A 25,602-nucleotide genomic window follows, 5' to 3' on the forward strand; every position below is an offset into this window, starting at 1 on the left:
GGTGGCCGTTTGCTGCTTTGCTTGGTAACAGAAGCATGGTGTCTGTATGATCTGTAGACCAGTGGAAGCTGCATAGGAGAGGACGTGGTATAATAATGTCTGAACGAAGCTAATGGAATGGCATCATGATCTGTAGACCAGTGGAAGCTGCATAGGAGAGGACTGCGTATAATAATGTCTGAACGAAGCTAATGGAATGGCATCATGATCTGTAGACCAGTGGAAGCTGCGTAGGAGAGGACTGCGTATAATAATGGCTGGAACAGAGCGAATGAAATGGCATCAAACACATAGAAACCATTTGTTTGATACCATTCCACATATTCCGCTCCAGCCATTACCACAAGCCCGTCCTCCCCAATTAAAGTGCCACCAACCTCCTGTGCTGTAGCCATACAGTGAGGGTGTTCTTTCCTTTATCACCCAAGTTTTCTCAGAAAGAGAAAGTGTGAGCACAAGGCCTACAAATAAGATAATTTATCTGGAAATATTTTAACTACTGATGCGTGGTAGGCTACTATTCCTTTTCCCATTGTAGAACTGAGATGCTGTGACACTCATGACTTCAAAGGTCATGTCACTACCTATAACGTTCACAGCAAGAAGTGAAACCACAATGTCATATGATCAGAATAAAAATCTTTTTTTTTTTGTACTTTGTCTTCTTTATAGGCACGAAACATCAAGACATCCGTGATCTCTGCAATCAAAGTTGTAAAACTAGATCCTGGTAGGATATTTATCCCAAATGTGATTGTGTTTATCTTAAAGGCCCAGTGATTCTCCTTTGTTTAATATATATTTACACACTATGAGTTTGGAATAATAGTGCGAAATTGTGAAAATTATGATTATGCTCTTTTATAGAGTTGTTTGAAAGGACTGCCTGAAATTTCTGCCTGTTTTGACGGGATTGAGTTTTGGCCTGCCTGGTGACATCACCAGGCGATACGTTAGTTAATACACCAACAAGAAAGAGGGCTCCAAACCTATCTGCCAATAACAGCTAGTTTTCAGTTTTCCCTTCCCCACTCAGACCACTCCTAGACAGTCCTAGCTAAATTCTTGCTTGAAAAATTATCTTTGCTAAGAAGCTATTTTTTGGTTATTGTTTTTCAATTAAAATGGTCAAAAATCACAGTAAGGTACTTAATTGTTACCCAGATATGATATGATATTGAGATACAAATATCTGCATTGGACCTTTAATCACATTGTGGTGAAGTCGTGATATTCCAGTCTTTTCTCATCTCTCTCTTCAGGTGATGACATCTTATCTATCCAGCAGGAGATTACCATGATTAAAGAATGCACTCACAAGAACATTGTGGCCTATTTCGGCAGCTACCTCAGGTTTGGTCTGCAATCAAACATTACGTTGAAACTTGATATGAAATGCAATGAGGTATTCCATTTAATAGTGGTGGGAAAAGTACCCAGTTGTCACACCTAAAAGGTACTGTACCTTAATAGAAAATGACTCAATTAAAAGTGAAAGTCACCCAGTAAAATACTACTTGAGTAAAAGTCTAAAAGTATTTGGTTTTAAATATACTTAAGTATCAAAAGTAAAAGTATAAATCATTTCAAATTCCTTATATTACTCAAACTATGCGGTTTATTTATCGATAGCCAGGGGCACGCTCAAACACTCAGACATAATTTACAAACAAAGCATTTGTGTTTAGTGAGTCTGCCAAATCAGAGGCAGTAGGGATGACCAGGGTTGTTCTCTTGATAAGTGTGTGAATTAGACCATTTTCCTGTCCTGCTAAGCATTCAAAATGTAACATGTACTTTTGGGTGTCAGGGAAAATGAATGGAGCAAAACTTCCATTTCCATTATCTTCATGAATGTAGTGAAGTAAAAGTTGTAAAACAAAATACCCCCAAAAAACTACTTAAGTAGTACTTTAAAGTATTTTTTTACTTAAGTACTTTACACCACTGTCCTTTAACGGCATGCCTCTTCCTTTGATAGAAATAACAAGCTGTGGATTTGCATGGAGTACTGCGGAGGAGGTTCCCTGCAGGACATTTATCATGGTACTTAATACATGGCTCTGGTGTATATGAATGGCATCATCCAGTGTTCAAGTATTCAACCAGGAAAATATGTAAAAAAAAAATATATATATATATAATGTATATATTTACCCCCAAAAATATGGGGGATTGGAAATGATGCAGACAATTACATTGATGGAATCCACAATCAATCTGCAATATTAAAGCTGATCTATCCCTTTAAAAAATGATCAAATAAATGATATCAGTTACTACTGTGTACATCATTCATTTTTTTTTTATGATGGCCCTGAAATACTTCATTTTTATGTTTCCATAGTTACTGGCCCCCTGAATGAGAGGCAGATTGCATATGTGTGCAGGGAAACACTACAGGTAAGCATGAAATTATATGCAGCTTTATTCATTGGCTGAGGCGTTCAACCATTTTCTACTGTGAAACCTTCTATTTGGATGTAACATTATTCACATTATAAATTCATAAACGTCCTGCTTGACTGTTGCTCTGGGGTACAGTGCCACACTCTAAAAAATAAAGGTGCAAGTTGGAACCAAATAAGGTTCTTGAGAGCAATGCCACAGGGCATGGGTATTCAACTTTGACCCTACGAGGTCCGGAGCCTGCTGGTTTTCTGTTTTACCTAATAATTAATTGCACCCACCTGGTGTCCCAGGACTAAATCAGTCCCTGATTTAGAGGGGAACAGTGAAAAAAGCATTGGAACTGTCTTTGAGGTCCAGAGTTGAGTTTGAGGGCCATAGGGTAACCATTTTAGGGCCTCTGAAGAACCGTTCAAAAATCCAAACCAGAAATGTGTTTGGCCTTCCAGGACTGGAATTGAATAGCCCTGCTGTAGTGTTTTAAGCCTTATTTGCATATTTCTCAGTGCCTTTTGAATGGATTTGAGTTACCAGTACCACCCATGACTGTGTTTGCTACTGAGAGAGACATGGTTGTTGCATTCATTCATTTACAGTCATGTGGCATTCACAAAGTGACAAAACAATACATATTTCATAAGGACTTATTTTAAGGGCCTCTTAAATTACATTAAGCTGGCTTGCAAAGTGATTCCTATTGGAATCCAGCCTGAGTGGGGATATCCAATATTTTGAACTTGTATTCACATGCAACCTGCATTCAGAATGACTACCAGGGTTGAGAAGATTAAGGTATGAGACGACCTTAAACATCTTAACTGGAATACTAACTGATGCAATAAGTTCAAGTAACAGATTGGAATAGTTTAGAAAAATGTATGTTATATATTTGAGTAGCATGATATTCAATTAATCAATCAATGTGCATGCAAAAACATAGATATCGAAACAAACAATTCTAAAAACCAACCTGCAATAGAGCATGCTGGGAAATAGATTAATTATGGGTGTGGTTTTGGTTAAACTCTGGTTATTAACACCAACACTGAATGTATTTTACACCAGTGAGTGGTACTACCCCCCCCCCCCCCCTTTAAATCAATGGTTCTTTATCAGGCAAGAATTCTCCAGAACATTCATTTTTTTCAGTGTGGTGTTATTGGGTTTTCTGTGTTTATAGGGACTGCATCACTTACACGAGACTGGGAAAATGCATAGAGATATAAAGGTAATGTATTGTTGAATATAAAACATGTAAACAGTTTACTCTACCCCTCATCTGAATTGAATCATTTTGGTCTGGCGTGTTGGAACTACTCCTTCATACTTACTGAAATCTAATATTTAAGTGTGTGTGTGTGTGTAATTGGAGCTGTGGGCGGTCCTCATGAGAGAGTGCACTCATTGTGTCACTGTGGGTTTTTCACAGGGAGCAAACGTTCTTCTGACAGAGCGAGGAGATGTCAAACTGGGTCAGTGACTGTCAACCACCCTCACACTGTCACTCACTCTCACACATCCTCTCTGCCTCTCCCATAGACGCACTCAAAAACAGATCTACTAAAATACTTTTTCTCCAACTCTCTCACGGCATCTTTTTTTCCCCAGCGGATTTTGGCGTTGCAGCTGAGATCAACGCCTCCGTTGCCAAGAGGAAGTCATTCATAGGCACGCCTTACTGGTGAGTGATCTGGTACCAAAGTTCGTCCATGGTACCAAAACAAGGCCATTGATCATGGTTTACCATAGTTATCCACGGGCAGCTTTGCTCTTTTAGGATGGCACCCGAGGTGGCAGCAGTGGAGAAGAAAGGTGGCTACAACCAGCTATGTGACATCTGGGCAGTGGGCATCACCGCTATCGAGCTGGCAGAGCTTCAGCCTCCCATGTTTGACCTGCACCCCATGAGGTGAGGGCACCGTTGCTGGGATGTCACCTCTCATTATTATCAGTATACAGATTCAATCTAGTTTCATCTATCCAGTCATATTAACAGATCAGATTTAGATAATTAACACTGCATCATGTTTCATCAACAGGTTAAGTACATACAATTTTTTTTGTTCTTTTTTCCCAGGGCCTTGATGATGATGTCAAAGAGCAGCTTCCAGCCACCCAAACTAAAGGACAAGGCCAAATGGTTTAAGTTACTTTATTGTTAAAAAGTCATGAGCTCCAGAACCGAAAGTACACTGCTAAAAAAAAATAAAGGGAACACTAAAATAACACATCCTAGATCTGAATGAATGAAATATTCTTATTAAATACTTTTTTCTTTACATAGTTGAATGTGCTGACAACAAAATCACACAAAATTATCAATGGAAATCAAATTTATCAACCTATGGAGGTCTGGATTTGGAGTCACACTCAAAAATGAAAGTGGAAAACCACACTACAGGCTGATCCAACTTTGATGTAATGTCCTTAAAAACAAGTCAAAATGAGGCTCAGTAGTGTGTGTGGCCTCCACGTGCCTGTATGACCCCCCTACAACGCCTGGGCATGCTCCTGATGAGGTAACGGATGGTCTCCTGAGGGATCTCCTCCCAGACCTGGACTAAAGCATCCGCCAACTCCTGGACAGTCTGTGGTGCAACGTGGCGTTGGTGGATGGAGCGAGACATGGCGTCCCAGATGTGCTCAATTGGATTCAGGTCTGAGGAACGGGCGGGCCAGTCCATAGCATCAATGCCTTCCTCTTGCAGGAACTGCTGATACACTCCAGCCACATGAGGTCTAGCATTGTCTTGCATTAGGAGGAACCCAGGGCCAACTGTACCAGCATATGGTCTCACAAGGGGTCTGAGGATCTCATCTCGGTACCTAATGGCAGTCAAGCTACCTCTGGCGAGCACATGGAGGGCTGTGCGGCCCCCCAAAGAAATGCCACCCCACACCATGACTGACCCACCACCAAACCGGTCATGCTGGAGGATGTTGCAGGCAGCAGAACGTTCTCCACGGCATCTCCAGACTCTGTCACATGTGCTCAGTGTGAACCTGCTTTCATCTGTGAAGAGCACAGGGCGCCAGTGGCGAATTTGCCAATCTTGGTGTTCTCTGGCAAATGCCAAACGTCCTGCACGGTGTTGGGCTGTAAGCACAACCCCCACTTGTTGCCCTCCTACAGCCTCCTCCATGTCTCCTGATGTACTGGCCTGTCTCCTGGTAGCGCCTCCATGCTCTGGACACTACGCTGACAGACACAGCAAACCTTCTTGCCACAGCTCGCATTGATGTGTCATCCTGTATGAGCTGCACTACCTGAGCCACTTGTGTGGGTTGTAGACTCCGTCTCATGCTACCACTAGAGTGAAAGCACCGCCAGCATTCAAAAGTAACCAAAACATCAGCCAGGAAGCATAGGAACTGAGAAGTGGTCTGTGGTTATCACCTGCAGAACCACTCCTTTATTGGGGGTGTCTTGCTAATTGCCTATAATTTCCACCTGTTGTCTATTCCATTTGCACAACAGCAGGTGAAATGTATTGTCAATCAGTGTTGCTTCCTAAGTGGACAGTTTGATTTCACAGAAGTGTGATTGACTTGGAGTTGCATTGTGTTGTTTAATTGTTCCCTTTTATTTTTTTGAGCAGTGTATATACTGTATGTTACTGTGAGTGTCTAGGAGTCCATGTGGTAATGACCAATAACTATCTGTTTAGGTCTGCAGACTTTCACAGCTTTGTGAAAATATCCCTCACCAAGAACCCTCGCAAGAGGCCCAGTTCGGAGAAACTGTTACAGGTACTACCTCAGAGTTCCATCCTTTTAGAGGAGCGCAACAAAATAGCATCAACGTTAATAAAAAAACTGGTGAATTCATGTCCCTAGTGGAAAAACTGTTCTGTAGTCCTTTGGGTGACAGACACTCCCCACATTATCTATGTTTTCTCTTCAGCACCCCTTTGTGAGTCAGCTGCTGACCAGGACTCTGGCCATTGAACTGCTGGACATGGCCAGCAACCCTGTTCTGCAAACCACACACACTATGGATGAGAGTGATCTTGACGTGAGCATGTCCCCCTATCCTATCCTACCCTTTCCTGAAATGTATGCTTGGGCTCAACAATATATGATGTGGATTACTATACTACTAAGATGAATATGTCACTAATGATCTGTATGTGCTGTGTATGTTGTTGTTGTGTGGGTTTGCAGACATGCAGTGCATTCCCTGATCAGATCCATTCCTTAGCGAAACACCTGCCGGTCCAAAGGACTCAGTCTGAGGAGCATTGTGAGTAACTACAGATGTAGGATCTTAATTTGATCACCCTGTTCCAGAAACATGGAGTGTATTTGAGGTTCATAAAGGCTTCTGAAGTTTGTAATTTGCACTTAGAAATTTCAGAATTGATTTTCCCTCATGAAAAATGTATCAACCTCTACAAACATGTATATTTAATTATATTCCACATAATAACTAACATCCTGTTGCTGCAGGATTTTTTTCCTGCAAATTAAGATACGGCATCTGTATAGCCTCTCAGATCCTTGCCCTCTAAGCACAGCTCCTCAAGGACTCTGTTACTGATGAGCCATTGTTATGGCCAATGTAGCATTACATTACAGCATCCAGGGGCAAGCAGCCAAGGTCAGTAGGACACGAGGGGATAGTCACTGGTATCTATTCACAGAAAATGAAAGAGAGTAGTGTGAGAACAAGTGTGTTTTTGTTTACCGGTATCTCATATCATTGTCATAACAAAAATATATGATTATGATGATGATAATGATGATTATCAACTACAGAGTTTATTTCATAAACTCAGCAAAAATAGAAACTTCCTCTCACTGTTAACTGTTTATTTTCAGCAAACTTAACATTGGTAAATATTTGTATGAACATAACAAGATTCAACAACAGAGACATAAACTGAACAAGTTCCACAGACATGTGACTAACAGAAATTGAATAATGTGTTCCTGAACAAAGGGGGGTCAAAACCAAAAGTAACAGGCAGTATCTGGTGTGGCCACCAGCTGCATTAAGTACTGCAATGCATCTCCTCCTAATGGACTGCACCAGATTTGCCAGTTCTTGCTGGGAGATGTTCCACCAAGGCACCTGCAAGTTCCCAGTCATTTCTGGGGGGGAATGGACCTAGCCCTCACCCTCTGATCCAACAGGTCCCAGACTTGGTCAATGGGATTGAGATCCGGGCACTTCGCTGGCCATGGCAGAATACTGGAATTCCTGTCTTGCAGGAAATCACGCCCAGAACGAGCAGTATGGCTGGTGGCATTGTCATGCTGGAGGGTCATGTCAGGATGAGCCTGCAGGAAGGGTACCACATGAGGGAGGGGGATGTCTTCCCTGTAACGCACAGCGTTGAGATTGCCTGCAATGACAACAAGCTCAGTCTGATGATGCTGTGACACACTGCCCCAGACCATGACGGGCCCTCCACCTCCAGATCCTGCTCCAGAATACAGGCCTTGGTGTAACGCTCATTCCTTTGAAGATAAATGCGAATCTGACCATCACCCCTGGTGAGACAAAACCGTGACTCGTCAGCGAAGAGCACTTTTTGCCAATCCTGTCTGGTCCAGCGACGGTGGGTTTGTGCCCATAGGCGACGTTGTTGCCGGTGATGTCTGGTGAGGACCTGCCTTACAACAGGCCTACAAGCCCTCAGTCCAGCCTCTCAGCCTATTGCGAACAGTCTGAGCACTGATGGAGGGATTGTGCATTCCTGGTGTAACTCAGGCAGTTGTTGTTGCCATCCTGTACCTGTCCCACAGGTGTGATGTTCGGGTGTACCGATCCTGTGCAGGTGTTGTTACACATGGTCTGCCACTGCGAGGACGATCAGCTGTCCGTCCTGTCTCCCTGTAGCGCTGTCTTATATGCGTCTCACAGTACAGACATTGCAGTTTATTGCCCTGGCCACATCTGCAGTCCTCATGCTTCCTTGCAGCATGCCTAAGGCACGTTCACGCAGATGAGCAGGGACCCTGGGCATCTTTATTTTGGTGTTTTTCATTGTCAGTAGAAAGGCCTCTTTAGTGTCCTACATTTTCATAACTGTGACTTTAATTGCCCACCGTCTGTAAGCTGTTAGTGTCTTAACGAGCGTTCCACAGGTGCATGTTCATTAATTGTTTATGGTTCATTGAACAAGCATGGGAAACAGTGTTTGAACCCTTTACAATGAAGATCTGTGAAGTCATTTGGATTTTTCAGAATTATGTTTGAAAGACAGGGTCCTGAAAAAGGCACGTTTCTTTTATTTTTTGCTGAGTTTATTTAAAGGTGCTATTCTGGATCATAATTGTATATGTGTGTTTTCCAGTTGATCTGCTGAAATTTGGGCCTCCCATGAGGAAGGAGACTGAGCTCTCTCCTGACCTGGTGAGGATTATCTGTGTCTAACCTCTATGTTTCACAAACAGCAGGTTGAACATAGAAAAACAATTAATTTATTTGTCAAATTGTCAGTGCATTAACATATTTTCCCCAACAGGGATCATATGACGAATGGAGCATTACAGGAGATGAGAAGAACTCACCGTAAGCTATTATTTCTCACACTTCCTATGTGACGTCAGCCGTAATAAATCGCAAATGAAAGCAACAATAACTGAATCTACTCTACATTTGAGGTGCAGAAGTCTACTGGAGTGTGTTGAGGAAGCGTTACTTGAAAGGTGAGGCTATAAGACATTCCATATACATCTCTTTTATAGCACTTACATACCTACTGTATTGTGTCTGTAAGGTAAAACACCCTTACCTACCTACTGTATTGTGTCTGGAAGGTAAAACAACCTTACCTACCTACTGTATTGTGTCTGGAAGGTAAAACAACCTTACCTACCTACTGTATTGTGTCTGGAAGGTAAAACAACCTTACCTACCTACTGTTATTGTGTCTGGAAGGTAAAACAACCTTACCTACCTACTGTATTGTGTCTGGAAGGTAAAACAACCTTACCTACCTACTGTATTGTGTCTGGAAGGTAAAACAACCTTACCTACCTACTGTATTGTGTCTGGAAGGTAAAACAACCTTACCTACCTACTGTATTGTGTCTGGAAGGTAAAACAACCTTACCTACCTACTGTATTGTGTCTGGAAGGTAAAACAACCTTACCTACCTACTGTTATTGTGTCTGGAAGGTAAAACAACCTTACCTACCTACTGTATTGTGTCTGGAAGGCAAAACAACCTTACCTACCTACTGTATTGTGTCTGGAAGGTAAAACAACCTTACCTACCTACTGTATTGTGTCTGGAAGGCAAAACAACCTTACCTACCTACTGTATTGTGTCTGGAAGGTAAAACAACCTTACCTACCTACTGTATTGTGTCTGGAAGGCAATAACACCCCAAAGGGAAAAAAATAACAAAATATAATTTCCATTACGAACAAACATACCAAGTAAAACAATACTGCACATTCACACCACTACACATGTTTAATTCCCATAACATAGTATATTTGTGTCTGTTTGATATCCCTTGCAGGAGGTTAACCATAAAGAGAGCGCCCTCTGCTGAGGTGAGCGAGAACTACAGACTATCATCAGCCTCTCAGGCACTCAACAATGTTTTTTTGGAACCACACCAGTGTCTGTGTTCATCTGTTGCAGCACTCTCCTGAAGATGAGGATATGGATAAAAGTGGTACCGTGAAGCGGAGTGGGGTCCTCAGCCCTGCCTTAAGGCATATCATCTCCCCATCCACTGACTCGACTCCTTCCACTGTCACACCTTCAGTCGCAGACTCTGCTCTGGCTGAACCCTCTCTCTTCAACTCCACTATCTTCTCAGACCTCTCACTTTCCTCCAACTGCTCGTTTGAAGGTACAGCATCACACACGACACACCCAGGAACGCTAAAACAATCTATGACATCATTGCGTAACAAGTAGTGAAATCAACTGCTTGTCAGGTATACTATCTGCATGACCAATTTAAGAACAGTCTCAAACCCATAATCCTGAGACGCTATGCCGCACTGATGGGTCTGTGTGTTCCTGCAGAGGGCAGTGAGTCAAAGGGACTTTGGCCGGGAGAGACATCCTACATGGCCCTGGGGCCCCCACTGTCTCCAGAATGGAGCACACTGAGGAGGAGAACGGAGGACTCGGTGAGACACCATCAACAAGTCACTGACAGCACTTTTCAATTCATATTTTGTGCACACATGATGACAGATGATCTATCGTGGAATTTGTTTTTTCTTCAGAGAGGTGATTGTCATGGACTTCCACCCACGCCCAAAGTCCATGTAAGTCAAGATGTCTGGATATACAGCCACCAAAAAATAAAATACGTGTTTAGTTTTAATGTCATGTGCAAAAGTACAGTGAAACGCCTTTCTTGCAAACTCAAAACCCCAAAATGCAATAATCAATAACAATTTAATACTAGGAAAAAACACGAGACATAAGAACACAATAAGTAAGTAAGCATATTATATACAGGGTCAGTTCCATATTTACAATGTGCAGGGATACTGGAGTGATGGAGGTAGATATGTATAGGGGTACAGTGACTATATACAGGGTCAGTTCCAATACCATATTTAAAATGTGCAGGGATCCTGGACCTAATATTGTGTACAATATGTTTTTTGTAGTGATTCATATGTTGATGATGTAAAGAATATTTGCTGGTATGTAATAAGGAGCAACTAGACGTTGCACTTGATACATTTATAAAATTGCTTATTCCAGTTACTAATAAACACGTACCCATTAAGAAAATAACTAAAAATGGTTAAATCTCCTTTTTAAATTTGTTAAATTTCACCTTTATTTAACCAGGTAGGCTAGTTGAGAACAAGTTCTCATTTGCAACTGCGATCTGGCCAAGATAAAGCACAGCAATTCGACACAATACAACAACAGAGTTACACATGGAATTAACAAAACATCCATTCAATAATACTGTAGAAAAAAATAAAACCAAAAGTCTATATACAGTGAGTGCAAATGAGGTAATATGAGGGAGTTAAGGCAATAAATAGGCCATGGTGGCGAAGTAATTACAATATAGCAATAAACACTGGAATAGTAGATGTGCAGAAGATGAATGTGCAAGTAGAGATACTGGGGTGCAAAGGAGCAAGATAAATAAATATAGTATGGGGATGGGCTATTTACAGATGGGCTATGTACAGATCCAGTGATCTGTGAGCTGCTCTGACAGCTGGTGCTTAAAGCTAGTGGGGGAGATATGAGTCTCCAGCTTCAGTGATTTTTGCAGTTCGTTCCAGTCATTGGCAGCAGAGAACTGTAAGGAAAGGCGACCAAAGGAGGAATTGGCTTTGGGGTGAACAGTGAGATATACCTGCTGGAGTGCGTGCTATGAGTGGGTGCTGCTATGGTGACCAGTGAGCTGAGGCGAGGCTTTACCTAGCAGAGACTTGTAGATGACCTGTAGCCAGTGGGTTTGGCAACGAGTATGAAGCGAGGGTCAACCAACGAGAGCGTACAGGTCGCAGTGTAGTGTATGGGGCTTTGGTGACAAAAATGGATGGCACTGTGATAGACTGCATCCAATTTGTTGAGTAAAGTGTTGGAAGCTATTTTATAGATGACCTCGTCGAGGATCGGTAGGATGGTCGGTTTTACGAGGGTATATTTGGCAGCATAAGTGAAGGATGCTTTGTTGCGATATAGGAAGCCGATTCTAGATTTAATTCTGGATTGGAGATGCTTAATGTGAGTCTGGAAGGAGAGTTTTTCAGTCAGACACCTAGGTATTTGTAGTTGTCCACGTATTCTAAGTCAGAGCCGTACAGAGTAGTGATGCTGGATGAGCGTGCAGGTGCGGGCAGTGATCGATTGAATAGCATGCATTTAGTTTTACTTGCATTTAAGAGCAGTTGGAGGCCATGGAAGGAGAGTTGTATGGCATTGAAGCTCGTCTGGAGGTTAGTTAACACAGTGTCCAAAGAGGGGCCAGAAGTTTACAAGATGGTGTCGTCTGCGTAGAGGTGGATCAGAGAATCACCAGCAGCAAGAGCAGTTTCATCATTGATGCATACAGAGAAAAGAGTTGGCCTGAGAATTAAACCCTCTGGCACCCCCAGAGAGACTGCCAGAGGTCCGGACAACAGGCCCTCCGATTTGACACACTGAACTCTATCAGAGAAGTAGTTGGTAAACCAGGCGAGGCAATCATTTGAGAAACCAAGGCTGTTGAGTCTGCCAATAAGAATGTGGTCATTGACAGAGTCGAAAGCCTTGGCCAGATCAATGAATACGGCTGCACAGTAATGTCTCTTATCGATTATGATATCGTTTTGGACCTTGAGCATGGCTGAGGTACACCCATGACCAGCTCTGAAACCAGATTGCATAGCAGAGAAGGTATGGTGAGATTCGAAATGGTCGGTAATCTGTTTGTTGACTTGGCTTTCGAAGACCTTAGAAAGGCATGGTAGGATAGATATAGGTCTGTAGCAGTTTGGGTCAAGAGTGTCCCCCCCTTTGAAGAGGGGGATGACTGCTGCTGCTTTCCAATCTTTGGGAATCTCAGATGACACGAAAGAGAGGTTGAACAGGCTAGTAATAGGGGTGGCAACAATTTCGGCAGATCATTTTAGAAAGAAAGGGTCCAGATTGTCTAGCCCGGCTGATTTGTAGGGGTCCAGATTTTGCAGCTCTTTCAGAACATCAGCTGAACGGATTTGGGAGAAGGAGAAATGGGGAAGGCTTGGGCGAGTTGCTGTGGGGGGTGCAGTGCTGTTGACCGGGGTAGGAGTAGCCAGGTGGAAAGCATGGCCAGCCGTAGAAAAATGCTTATTGAAATTCTCAATTATGGTGGATTTATCAGTGGTGACAGTGTTTCCTATCTTCAGTGCAGTGGGCACTGAGTAATGATGAGAGAGATCAAGTCTCTAGAGACGTTTAAACTAGGTGATCGCATGTGTAGGAGGTGGAACAACACGGTTGGTTCAGACATATTGAGCAGGGATTGATGAGGAATTGAAAAATTGTATGGTTAAGAGGGATGAGGCAAATGGTAGGGCAAATAAGTCTGGCAGCCCAACTGATTGGCAAACTAACAAATTAATAAATCATGTGACTAAGCTAAACAAAAATAATCTATACAATGATAAATTATATAAAGAATGTTAGTAAAAAGCTTTGGAGCACCTTACATTACATTTTGGGGGAAAAAGCCAACTCGGCTCCATCATTCATTGAATCAAATGGCTCATTTATCACAAGAACCACTGATATTGTCAACTACTTTAATTACCTTTTCATTGGCAAGATAAGCAATCTTAGGGATGACATGCCAGCAAAAAGCCCTAACACTACACGTCCAAGTATATCTGACCAAATTATGAAAGACAAGAATTGTACTTTGAATTAAAGTCAGTGTGGAAGAGGTGAAGAAATTATTGTCTATCAACATTGACAAGCCACTGGGGTCTGACAATCTGGATGGAAAATTACTCAGGATAATAGTGGACGATATTGCCACTCCTATTTGCCACATCTTCAATTTAAGCCTGATAGAAAGTGTCTGCCATCAGGCCCCGGGGAAGCTAAAGTCATTCTGGTACCCTTGAATAGTAAAACCCCCTTTTACTGGCTCAAATAGCCGACCAATCAGCCTGTTACCAACCCTTAGTAAACTTCTGGAAAAATTTGTTTGACCAGATACAATGCTATTTCACAGTAAACAAATTGACAACAGACTTTCAGCACGCATATAAAGGACACTGAACAAGCACAACACTTACACAAATTACTGATGATTGGCTGAGATAAATTTATGATAAAATGATTGTGGGGCTGTCTTGTTAGACTTCAGTGCAGCTTTTGACATTATTGATCATAGTCTGCTGCTGGAAAAATCTGGTGTGTTATGGCTTTACACCCCCTGCTATAATGTGGATAAAGAGTTACTTGTCTAACAGAACACAGAGGGTGTTCTTTAATGGAAGCCTCTCAAACATAATCCAGGTAGAAGCAGGAATTCCCCAGGGTAGGAACCTTGCTTTTTACTAACAACATGCCACTGGCTTTGAGTAAGGTCAGTGTGCCTATGTATGCGGATGACTCAAAACTATACACGTCAGCTACTACAGCGACTGAAATGACTGCAACACTTAACAAAGAGCTGCAGTTAGTTTTGGAATGGGTAGCAAGGAATAAGTTAGTCCTAAATATTTCCAAAACTGAAATCATTGTATTTGGGACAAATCATTCGCTAAACCTCAACTACATTTCATAATGAATAATGTGGAAATTGAGGAAGTTGAGGTGACTAACTGCTTGGAGTTACCCTGGATTGTAAACTGTCATGGTCAAAACATATTGATACAACAGTAGCTAAGATGGGGAGAAGTCTGTCCATAATAAAGTGATGCTCTGCATTCTTAACAACACTATCAACAAGGCAGGACCTACAGGCCCTAGTTTTGTAACACCTGGACTACTGTTCAGTCATGTGGTGAGGTGCCACAAAGAAGGACTTGGGAATATTGCAGTTGATTCAGAACAGGGCAGAACGGCTGGCCCTTAAAAGTACACGGAGAGCTAACATTAATGACATGCATGTCAATCTCCCATGGCTCAAAGTGGAAGAGAGATTGCATCATCATTACTTGTTTTCGTAAGAGGTGTTGACAAGCTGCAGGTACCGAGCTGTCTGTTTAAACTAATAGCACACAGCTCAGAGACCCATGCATACCCCACAAGACATTTCACCAGAGGTCTCTTCACAGTCCCCAAGTCCAGAACAGACTATGGGAGGTGCACAGTACTACATAGAGCCATGACTACATGGAACTCTCCACATCAGGTAACAGCAGTAGAATCGTATTTAAAAAGCATGTAGAAATACAGCTAATAGAACAGCAGGGACTGTGAAGTAACACAGAGGCATAGACACATGCATACACACACAATAACATACGCACACACGTATACATAGATTTTGTGTTGTAGATATGTGGTAGTGGAGTATGGACCTGAGGGCACATACTTAGTGTGTTGTGAATAACTGCTTTAATTCTGCCGGAACCCAGGAAGAGTAGCTGAATGGGGATCCATAATAAATACATATACAGTGCCTTGCGAAAGTATTCGGCCCCCTTGAACTTTGCGACCTTTTGCCACATTTCAGGCTTCAAACATAAAGATATAAAACTGTATTTTTTTTGTGAAGAATCAACAACAAGTGTGACACAATCATGAAGTGGAACGACATTTATTGGATATTTCAAACTTTTTTAACAAATCAAAAACTGAAAAATTGGGCGTGCAAAATTATTCAGCCCCCTTAAGTTAATACTTTGTAGCGCCACCTTTTGCTGCGATTACAGCTGTAAGTCGCTTGGGGTATGTCTCTATCAGTTTTGCACATCGAGAGACTGAAATTTTTTTCCCATTCCTCCTTGCAAAACAGCTCGAGCTCAGTGAGGTTGGATGGAGAGCATTTGTGAACAGCAGTTTTTAGTTCTTTCCACAGATTCTCGATTGGATTCAGGTCTGGACTTTGACTTGGCCATTCTAACACCTGGATATGTTTATTTTTGAACCATTCCATTGTAGATTTTGCTTTATGTTTTGGATCATTGTCTTGTTGGAAGACAAATCTCTGTCCCAGTCTCAGGTCTTTTGCAGACTCCATCAGGTTTTCTTCCAGAATGGTCCTGTATTTGGCTCCATCCATCTTCCCATCAATTTTAACCATCTTCCCTGTCCCTGCTGAAGAAAAGCAGGCCCAAACCATGATGCTGCCACCACCATGTTTGACAGTGTAGATGGTGTATTCAGGGTGATGAGCTGTGTTGCTTTTACGCCAAACATAACGTTTTGCATTGTTGCCAAAAAGTTCAATTTTGGTTTCATCTGAACATTCTTCCACATGTTTGGTGTGTCTCCCAGGTGGCTTGTGGCAAACTTTAAACGACACTTTTTATGGATATCTTTAAGAAATGGCTTTCTTCTTGCCACTCTTCCATAAAGGCCAGATTTGTGCAATATACGACTGATTGTTGTCCTATGGACAGAGTCTCCCACCTCAGCTGTAGATCTCTGCAGTTCATCCAGAGTGATCATGGGCCTCTTGGCTGCATCTCTGATCAGTCTTCTCCTTGTATGAGCTGAAAGTTTAGAGGGAAGGCCAGGTCTTGGTAGATTTGCAGTGGTCTGATACTCCTTCCATTTCAATATTATCGCTTGCACAGTGCTCCTTGGGATGTTTAAAGCTTGGGAAATATTTTTGTATCCAAATCCGGCTTTAAACTTCTTCACAACAGTATCTCGGACCTGCCTGGTGTGTTCCTTGTTCTTCATGATGCTCTCTGCGCTTTTGACGGACCTCTGAGACTATCACAGTGCAGGTGCATTTATACAGAGACTTGATTACACACAGGTGGATTGTATTTATCATCATTAGTCATTTAGGTCAACATTGGATCATTCAGAGATCCTCACTGAACTTCTGGAGAGAGTTTGCTGCACTGAAAGTAAAGGGGCTGAATAATTTTGCACGCCCAATTTTTCAGTTTTTGATTTGTTAAAAAAGTTTGAAATATTCAATAAATGTCGTTCCACTTCATGATTGTGTCCCACTTGTTGTTGATTCTTCACAAAATAATACAGTTTTATATCTTTATGTTTGAAGCCTGAAATGTGGCAAAAGGTCGCAAAGTTCAAGGGGGCCGAATACTTTCGCAAGGCACTGTATACACTGCTCAAAAAAATAAAGGGAACACTTAAACAACACAATGTAACTCCAAGTCAATCACACTTCTGTGAAATCAAACTGTCCAGTTAGGAAGCAACACTGATTGACAATAAATTACACATGCTGTTGTGCAAATGGAATAGACAACAGGTGGAAATTATAGGCAATTAGCAAGACACCCCCAATAAAGGAGTGGTTCTGCAGGTGATAACCACATGACCACTTCTCAGTTCCTATGCTTCCTGGCTGATGTTTTGGTCACTTTTGAATGCTGGCGGTGCTTTCACTCTAGTGGTAGCATGAGATGGAGTCTACAACCCACACAAGTGGCTCGGGTAGTGCAGCTCATCCATGATGGCACATCAATGCGAGCTGTGGCAAGAAGGTTTGCTGTGTCTGTCAGCATAGTGTCCAGAGCATGGAGGCGCTACCAGGAGACAGGCCAGTACATCAGGAGACATGGAGGAGGCTGTAGGAGGGCAACATCCCAGCAGCAGGACCGCTACTTCCGCCTTTGTGCAAGGAGGAGCAGGAGGAGCACTGCCAGAGCCCTGCAAAATGACCTCCAGCAGGCCACAAATGTGCATGTGTCTGCTCAAACCGTCAGAAACAGATTCCATGAGGGTGGTATGAGGGCCCGACGTCCACAGGTGGGGGTTGTGCTTACAGCCCAACACCGTGCAGGACGTTTGGCATTTGCCAGAGAACACCAAGATTGGAAAATTCGCCACTGGCGCCCTGTGCTCTTCACAGATGAAAGCAGGTTCACACTGAGCACATGTGACAGACGTGACAGTCTGGAGATGCCGTGGAGAACATTCTGCTGCCTGCAACATCCTCCAGCATGACCGATTTGGCTGTGGGTCAGTCATGGTGTGGGGTGGCATTTCTTTGGGGAGCCGCACAGCCCTCCATGTGCTTGCCAGAGGTAGCCTGACTGCCATTACATACCGAGATGAGATCCTCAGACCCCTTGTGAGACCATATTCTGGTGTGGTTGGCCCTGGGTTCCTCCTAATGCAAGACAATGCTAGACCTCATGTGGCTGGGGTGTGTCAGCAGTTCCTGCAAGAGGAAGGCATTGATGCAATGGACTGGCCCACCCGTTCCCCAGACCTGAATCCAATTGAGCACATCTGGGACATCATGTCTCGCTCCATCCACCAACGCCACGTTGCACCACAGACTGTCCAGGAGTTGGCGGATGCTTTAGTCCAGGTCTGGGAGGAGATCCCTCAGGAGACCATCATCAGGAGCATGCCAGGCGTTGTAGGGAGGTCATACAGGCACGTGGAGGCCACACACACTACTGAGCCTAATTTTGACTTGTTTTTAAGGACATTACATCAAAGTTGGATCAGCCTGTAGTGTGGTTTTCCACTTTCATTTTGAGTGTGACTCCAAATCCAGACCTCCATGGGTTGATAAATTTGATTTCCATTGATAATTTTTGTGTGATTTTGTTGTCAGCACATTCAACTATGTAAAGAAAAAAGTACTTAATAAGAATGTTTCATTCATTCAGAACTAGGATGTGTTATTTTAGTGTTCCCTTTATTTTTTTTTTAGCAGTGTACTTTCGGTTCTGGAGCTCATATGACTTTTATTATTATGTTATTATATTTTTTTGAGCAGTGTATGTGTATATATATATATATATATATATATATGGGGTAAGGGGACTAGGTAACAGGATATAAGATAGCAGAGTAGCAGCAGCTTGCGTCTGGGTGGGTGTTTAGAGTCAGTATAAATGTCTGTGCTTATTATGTGTGAGTGAGTGTTCGTGTGTGTGTTGGAGTGACAGTGTGTGAGTGTGTAGGGTCCTGTGAGTGTGCATAGAGACAGTCTGTGTAGCTATTTATCAGTCTTATTGCTTGGGGATATAAGTTGTTCAAGAGCCTGTTGGTGTTAGACTTGATGCACTTGATGCACTAGATGCACTATAGTCTATGGCTTAGGTGGTTGGAATTTTTTAAAATTTTCCGGGCATTCCTACCACACCCCTGGATGGTAGGTTGTTCGGCCCTGGGGATGCACTGTGCTGTCTGCACCACCCACTGTAGCGCCATGTAATCGAGGGCAGTGCTATTGCGATACCACGTGGTGATACAGCCAGTCAAGATGCTCTCAATGGTACAGCTGTAGAACGTTTTGAGGATTTGAGGGCCCATGCCAAACTTTTTCAACCTCCTGAGGGGGAAGAGGCGCTGTTGCGTGTTCTTCATGACTCTGCGCATGTTTGGACCATTTTAAATCTTTAGGGATTTGAACGCCGAGGAACTTGAAGCTCTCGACCTGCTCCACTGCAGCCCCATCGATGTGGATGGGGGCCTGCTCGCCAACCCACGATCAGCTCCTTGGTCTTCCTGATTTTGAGGGAGAGGTTGTTGTTCTGGCACCACACTGACAGGTCACTGACGACCTCCCTGTAGGCTGATTTATTGTCGCTGGTGTTCAGGCCTACTACCGTCATGTCGTCAGCAAACTTGATGATGGTGTTAGAGTCGTGCGTGGCCACGCAGTCGTGGGTGAACAGGCAGTAAAGGAGGGGACTAAGCACACACCCCTGTGGGGCCCCTGTGTTGAGGGTCAACGTGGCGGAGGAGATGTTGCCTAGCGTCACCACCTATGTTCGGCCCATCAGGAAGTCGATGATCCAGTTGCAGAGGGAGGTTGTTCAGACCCAAAGTCCTAAGCTTGGTGACGAGCTTGGAGGTGACAGTGGGGTTTTATAACGCTGAGCTGTAGTCAATGAACAGCATTCTCACATAGGTTTTCCTCTTGTTTAGGTGGGTGAGGGCAATGTGGAGAGCAATTGAGATTGCATCGCCTGTGGATCTGTTGGGGCAGTATGCACATTGAGTGGATCTAGGGTGTCTGGGATGGTGGAGTTAATGTGTGCCATAACCAGCCTCTCAAAGCATTTCATGACCATAGAAGTGAGTGCCACAGGGCGGTGGTCATTGTGGCAGGAAGTCTTAGAGTTCTTGAAGACAGGAATGATGGTGGTCATCTTAAAACATGTGGTGATTACAGACTGGGACAAGGAGAGGTTGAAAATGACCGTGAATATGCCTGCCAGCTGTTCTGCGCATGCTCTGAGAACGCGCCCTGGAATAACCTATGGACCTGCGGCCTTGCGGGTGTTGACCTGATTAAAGACCTTTCTCCCATCGGCATTGGAGAGCGAGATCACCACTACCTCTGGGTCGGTGACGGCCCTCACACCCAGCACAATGTTGTTGTTGTCAAAGCGTGCATAAAATGCATTGAGTTCGTCTGGTAGAGTGTCATTGTTGGGCAGATCACGGTTAGGTCTTCCTTTGTATTCCGTAATAGACTGTATCCCCTACCACATTCGGCGTGTGTAGTATGATTCCACCTTATTCCTATATTGCCTTTTTCTTGTTTGATAACTCTGCGGAGGTCATAGCGGGACTGAAATGATGTACAGTGTATATTGACCCACACAATCTTTTCCAGATGGGGGCCTGTTTTTCCAAGGTGTTTAATGGCTGTCCATTGAAGATTCACTGTGCTGTCACATGGGTCCTGCCAAAGACTAAAGGTACGCACAGGTTATAAAGACAAACAATAGGTAAATGGAGCTTCTGTCAAACCAGTCAGATCTCAGGATAATGTCTGACTTTCCTCCCTCAGATCAACACCTCATCCTGGGGACGGAGGAGGGCATCTACACCCTGAACCTCAACGAGCTCCATGAGGACACCATGGAGAAGGTAGCTACCATCAATTGGCTTAACACAAAAAGCAGTGTTGCTCTACCTGTCATTTTTTTTGTTGTAATGTATTATTATGTATATATTTTTTCAGTTATTACCCCAGAGGTGCAGCTGGCTGTATGTCATGAACAACGTGCTAATGTCTATCTCAGGTAGGGCCCTCCGTGTCTCCACCACACCCTAATACTTATGTTCTATCTAGATGTGTGTGTTGACTGTCTTTGTGCTCCGTAGGGAAATCATCCCAGCTGTGCTCCCAGAGGCTGACTACCCTGTTTGACCGTAGACATCTGCAGAAGAGGCAGGGCCACCTGTACATCAACGCCCACCGCCTCACTGAGAGGATCAACTCAAGGTAGGGACACCCGACCACTGGTCAGAAGGAGGCTGCAGTGAAAATAACAATGGTTTATATATATACACTAGATAACTAATAGGGGGCGCTGTGTTGAAGCCACTGACTCCATCTTGGCATTCTCCCAATGTTCACAAAAATATTTTGTACACTATAGAAATCCATTTATCCATGTCTACATTTGTGTTTGCCACATTTATTCCATTACAGACACTTTAATGCCTACTTTTAAATTATATTTTGTGAGCTAAACATACAAATAGAAAATGAAAAATATATATATTAATGTAACTGCCCCTACTACAACAATACTAAACATACAAATAGAAAATGAAAAATATATACAAACATTTTCCTTCGTGTAGTTTAAAAAATATATATATTAATGTAACTGCCCCTACTACAACAATACTAAACATACAAAATAGAAAATGAAAAATATATACAAACATTTTCCTTCGTGTAGTTTAAAAAATATATATATTAATGTAACTGCCCCTACTACAACAATACTAAACATACAAATAGAAAATGAAAAATATATACAAACATTTTCCTTCGTGTAGTTTAAAAAATATATATATTAATGTAACTGCCCCTACTACAACAATACTAAACATACAAAATAGAAAATGAAAAATATATACAAACATTTTCCTTCGTGTAGTTTAAAAAATAGATATATTAATGTAACTGCCCCTACTACAACAATACTAAACATACAAATAGAAAATTAAAAATATATACAAACATTTTCCTTCGTGTAGTTTAAAAAATATATATATTAATGTAACTGCCCCTACTACAACAATACTAAACATACAAATAGAAAATGAAAAATATATACAAACATTTTCCTTCGTGTAGTTTAAAAAATATATATATTAATGTAACTGCCCCTACTACAACAATACTAAACATACTAAATGCATGGAATTTGGACCTTGAAACATTTAATTGGAATACAGTAGAATTTCATTCATTCCTATGGAGGACTGCTCCTACTGGGAAGTGCCAATATAGCCAACATGGGGCTTCAAATCCTCTCAATGGCCAATACATAGCATCAGCAATCCAGGGTTTCTATATATCATTGGAAAATACCAGAGCACTGATACTAACATGAGAGGAAGGGAAATCATCCTGGAAATTGTACCAAAAAAAACTGTCGTGTTAATGTGTTCTCTGTTTTAGAAAGTTTTCTGTGTCTGGGAAGATATCAGACACCAAAGGCTGTCGACGCTGCAGTGTTGGTAAGAAACATGTTATTTTAGTCTAAAATGGAGGTGTACTGCACAGTATCTATGACTAAGATGACATCTCTCTCTCCCTTTCTTTCTGTCTCCCTTCTGCCTTATCAATGCTTCTCAGTGCATAACCCGTACACTGACAGCACATTTTTGTGTGCTGTTGTACCAACTGGCCTTGTCCTACTTCTATGGTATGAGCCTCTTCAGAAGTTCATGCAACTCAAGGTGTGTGATCCCAATGCACATATATACAATTCTAGCATAGCTTTTAAATATATATATATATATATATATATATATACATACATACATACATACAGTACCAGTCAAAAGTTGACACACCTACACATTCCAGGGTTTTTCTTTATTTTACTATTTTCTATAACACATATGGAATCATGTAGTAACCAAAAAAGTGTTAAACAAATCAAAACATGTTTTATATTTGAAATTCTTCGAAGTAGCCACCCTTTGCCTTGATAACAGCTTTGCACACTCTTGACATTCTCTCAACCAGCTTCATGAGGTAGTCACCTGGAATGCATTTCAATTAACAGGTGTGCCTTTTTAAAAGTTAATTTGTGGAATTTCCTTCCTTAATGCAAATCAGTTTTGTTATGGCAAGGTAGGAGTGGCATACAGAAGATAGCCCTATTTGGTCAAATACCAAGTCCATATTATGGCCAGAACAGTTCAAATAAGCAAAGAGAAATGACAGTCCATCATTACTTTAAGACATGAAGGTCAGTCAATCAGGAACATTTCAAGAACTTTAAAAGTTTCTTCAAGTGCAGTCGCAAAAACCATCAAGCACTATGATGAAACTGGCTCTCATGAGGACCGCCACAGGAAAGGAAGACCCAGAGTTACATCTGCTACAGAAGATAAGTTCATTAGAGTTACCAGCCTCAAATTGCAGCCCAAATAAATGCTTCACAGGGTTCAAGTAACAGAAACACATCTCAACGGCAACTGTTCAGAGGAGAATATGTGAATCAGGCCTTCATCAAATCGATCAAATGTATTTATTTAGCCCTTCGTACATCAGCTGATATCTCAAAGTGCTGTACAGAAACCCAGCCTAAAACCCCAAACAGTAAGCAATGCAGGTGTAGAAGCACGGTTGAATTGCTCCAAAGAAACCACTACTACAGGAAACCAATAAAAAGAAGAGACTTGCTTGGGCTAAGAAACACGAGCAATGTATATTAGACCAGTGGGAATCTGTCCCTTGGCTACCACAGCATTCTGCAGCAATACGCCATCCCATCTGGTTTGCGCTTAGTGGGAGTTTCATTTGTTTTTCAACAATAACCCAACACACCTCCAGGTTTTGTACCGGCTATTTGACCAAGAAGGAGAGTGATGACATGGCCTCCACAATAACCCAACCTCAACCCAATTGAGATGGTTTGGGATGAGTTGGACCGCAGAGTGAAGGAAAAGCAGCCAACAAGTGCTCAGCATATGTGGGAACTCCTTGAAGCCTGTTGGAAAAGCAATCCAGGTGAAGCTGGTTGAGGGAACGCCAAGAGTGTTGTCATGTCTTTACTATCATTAAATGTAAAGACTGTTATTTTATCAAATCAATTCTCTATGTAATTATTATTATCATTATTATGTGATGAAACTAATCATGTAAACTTGAATTAACTAGGAAGTCGGGGCACCACTGGAAAATGTTTGTCTCTATTTCCCGAATCGACTCTTCATATATTTTCATATCTAATTGAGTACAGTCTTCTTTTAATGATTGTTAGTCTTCACCTTCCATTAGTCTCATTCCAAACGTTGTAAAATTCTTGGTTTTCTGCACGAACCCAAGCTTAAATTAAGAATCAGCGATATACAAATCCGCTTAAATTATTTATTTACTAACTAATCAAATCACAGAAATACATGAAAACACACACAATTAGTTCATACATTTTTCATTGTACATGATACAATGAAAAAGTCCCTAGTGGGCTAAGCTGATATGACAGCTTGGTAGACAAAAAGAAAGGGGTTGGACTGAGAGAGCAGAAAAGACAAATGGATTCACTACACACAGACTATAATTATATTCATTGAAATGCTAATCCTTTGTACATGAGCTCATTCGAGAATAATTGCAATGTACAGTTGAAGTCGGAAGTTTACATACACTTAGGTTGGCATCATTAAAACTAGTTTTTCAACCACTCCACAAATTTCTTGTTAACAAACTATAGTTTTGGCAAGTCGGTTAGGACAACTTTGTTCATGACACAAGTAATTTTTCCAACAATTGTTTACAGACAGATTATTTCCCTTATAATTCACGGTATCACAATTCCAGTGGATCAGAAGTTAACATGCACTAAGTTGACTGTGCCTTTTAAGCAGCTTGTAAAATTCCAGAAAATTATGTCATGGCTTTAGAAGCTTCTGATAGGCTAATTGACATCATTTGAGTCAATTGGAGGTGTACCTGTGGATGTATTTCAAGGCCTACCTTCAAACTCAGTGCCTCCTTGCTTGACATCATGGGAAGAAAAAAAATTAAATCAGCCAAGACCTCAGAAAACAAATTGTAGACCTCCACAAATCTGGTTCATCCTTGGGAGCAATTTCCAAATGCCTGAAGGTACCACATTCATCTGTACAAACAATAGTACGCAAGTATAAACACCATGGGACCATGCAGCCATCATACCGCTCAGGATGGAGACACGTTCTGTCTCCTAGAGATAAACATACTTTGGTGCGAAAAGTGCAAATCAATCCCAGAACAACAGCAAAGGACCTTGTGAAGATGCTGGAGGAAACAGGTACACAAGTATCTATATCCACAGTAAAACGAGTCCTATATCAACATAACATGAAAGCCCCCTTTAGCAAGGAAGAAGCCACTGCTCCAAAACTGCCATAAAAAAGCCAGACTACGGTTTGCAACTGCACATGGGGACAAAGATCGTACTTTTTGGAGAAATGTCTCCTGGTCTGATGAAACAAAAATAGAACTCATTGGCCTTAACAACCTTCGTTATGTTTGGAGGAAAAAGGGGAAGGCTTGCAAGCCGATGAACACCATCTCAACCATGAAGCACGGGGGTGGCAGCATCATGTTGTGGGGGTGCGTTGCTGCAGGAGGGACTGGTGCACTTCACAAAATAGATGGCATCAAGAGGGAGGAAAATATGT

General features: G+C 42.1%; 1 protein-coding gene across 2 annotated transcripts in view; it reads left to right on the top strand.

Annotated features, from left to right (window-relative positions):
- LOC110510173 (mitogen-activated protein kinase kinase kinase kinase 2) overlaps positions 1–25,602 on the top strand; it is a 31,217-nt gene that overhangs the window by 1,593 nt on the left and 4,022 nt on the right. Inside the window, exons 2-26 of one of the 2 annotated variants that reach the window (XM_036968005.2) lie at positions 673–730; positions 1,263–1,353; positions 1,982–2,046; positions 2,348–2,403; positions 3,590–3,637; positions 3,839–3,881; positions 4,018–4,090; positions 4,187–4,318; positions 4,487–4,549; positions 6,078–6,159; positions 6,314–6,424; positions 6,574–6,652; positions 8,712–8,770; positions 8,883–8,929; positions 9,028–9,066; positions 9,890–9,923; positions 10,015–10,228; positions 10,408–10,514; positions 10,614–10,655; positions 20,573–20,657; positions 20,750–20,829; positions 20,924–20,984; positions 21,067–21,187; positions 22,382–22,440; positions 22,559–22,662. In XM_036968005.2, coding sequence (XP_036823900.2) covers positions 673–730; positions 1,263–1,353; positions 1,982–2,046; positions 2,348–2,403; positions 3,590–3,637; positions 3,839–3,881; positions 4,018–4,090; positions 4,187–4,318; positions 4,487–4,549; positions 6,078–6,159; positions 6,314–6,424; positions 6,574–6,652; positions 8,712–8,770; positions 8,883–8,929; positions 9,028–9,066; positions 9,890–9,923; positions 10,015–10,228; positions 10,408–10,514; positions 10,614–10,655; positions 20,573–20,657; positions 20,750–20,829; positions 20,924–20,984; positions 21,067–21,187; positions 22,382–22,440; positions 22,559–22,662 — 1,953 coding nt within the window. Of the gene's footprint in view, positions 1–672; positions 731–1,262; positions 1,354–1,981; positions 2,047–2,347; positions 2,404–3,589; positions 3,638–3,838; positions 3,882–4,017; positions 4,091–4,172; positions 4,319–4,486; positions 4,550–6,077; positions 6,160–6,313; positions 6,425–6,573; positions 6,653–8,711; positions 8,771–8,882; positions 8,930–9,027; positions 9,067–9,889; positions 9,924–10,014; positions 10,229–10,407; positions 10,515–10,613; positions 10,656–20,572; positions 20,658–20,749; positions 20,830–20,923; positions 20,985–21,066; positions 21,188–22,381; positions 22,441–22,558; positions 22,663–25,602 lie in introns of both variants that reach the window. The other variant, XM_090226536.1, reaches the window with a different exon arrangement.

Source organism: Oncorhynchus mykiss, chromosome 29 (genome assembly GCF_057628025.1).
Source record: "Oncorhynchus mykiss isolate SJ-2025 chromosome 29, ASM5762802v1, whole genome shotgun sequence".
In the NCBI taxonomy this organism is placed as follows: Eukaryota; Metazoa; Chordata; class Actinopteri; order Salmoniformes; family Salmonidae; genus Oncorhynchus; species Oncorhynchus mykiss.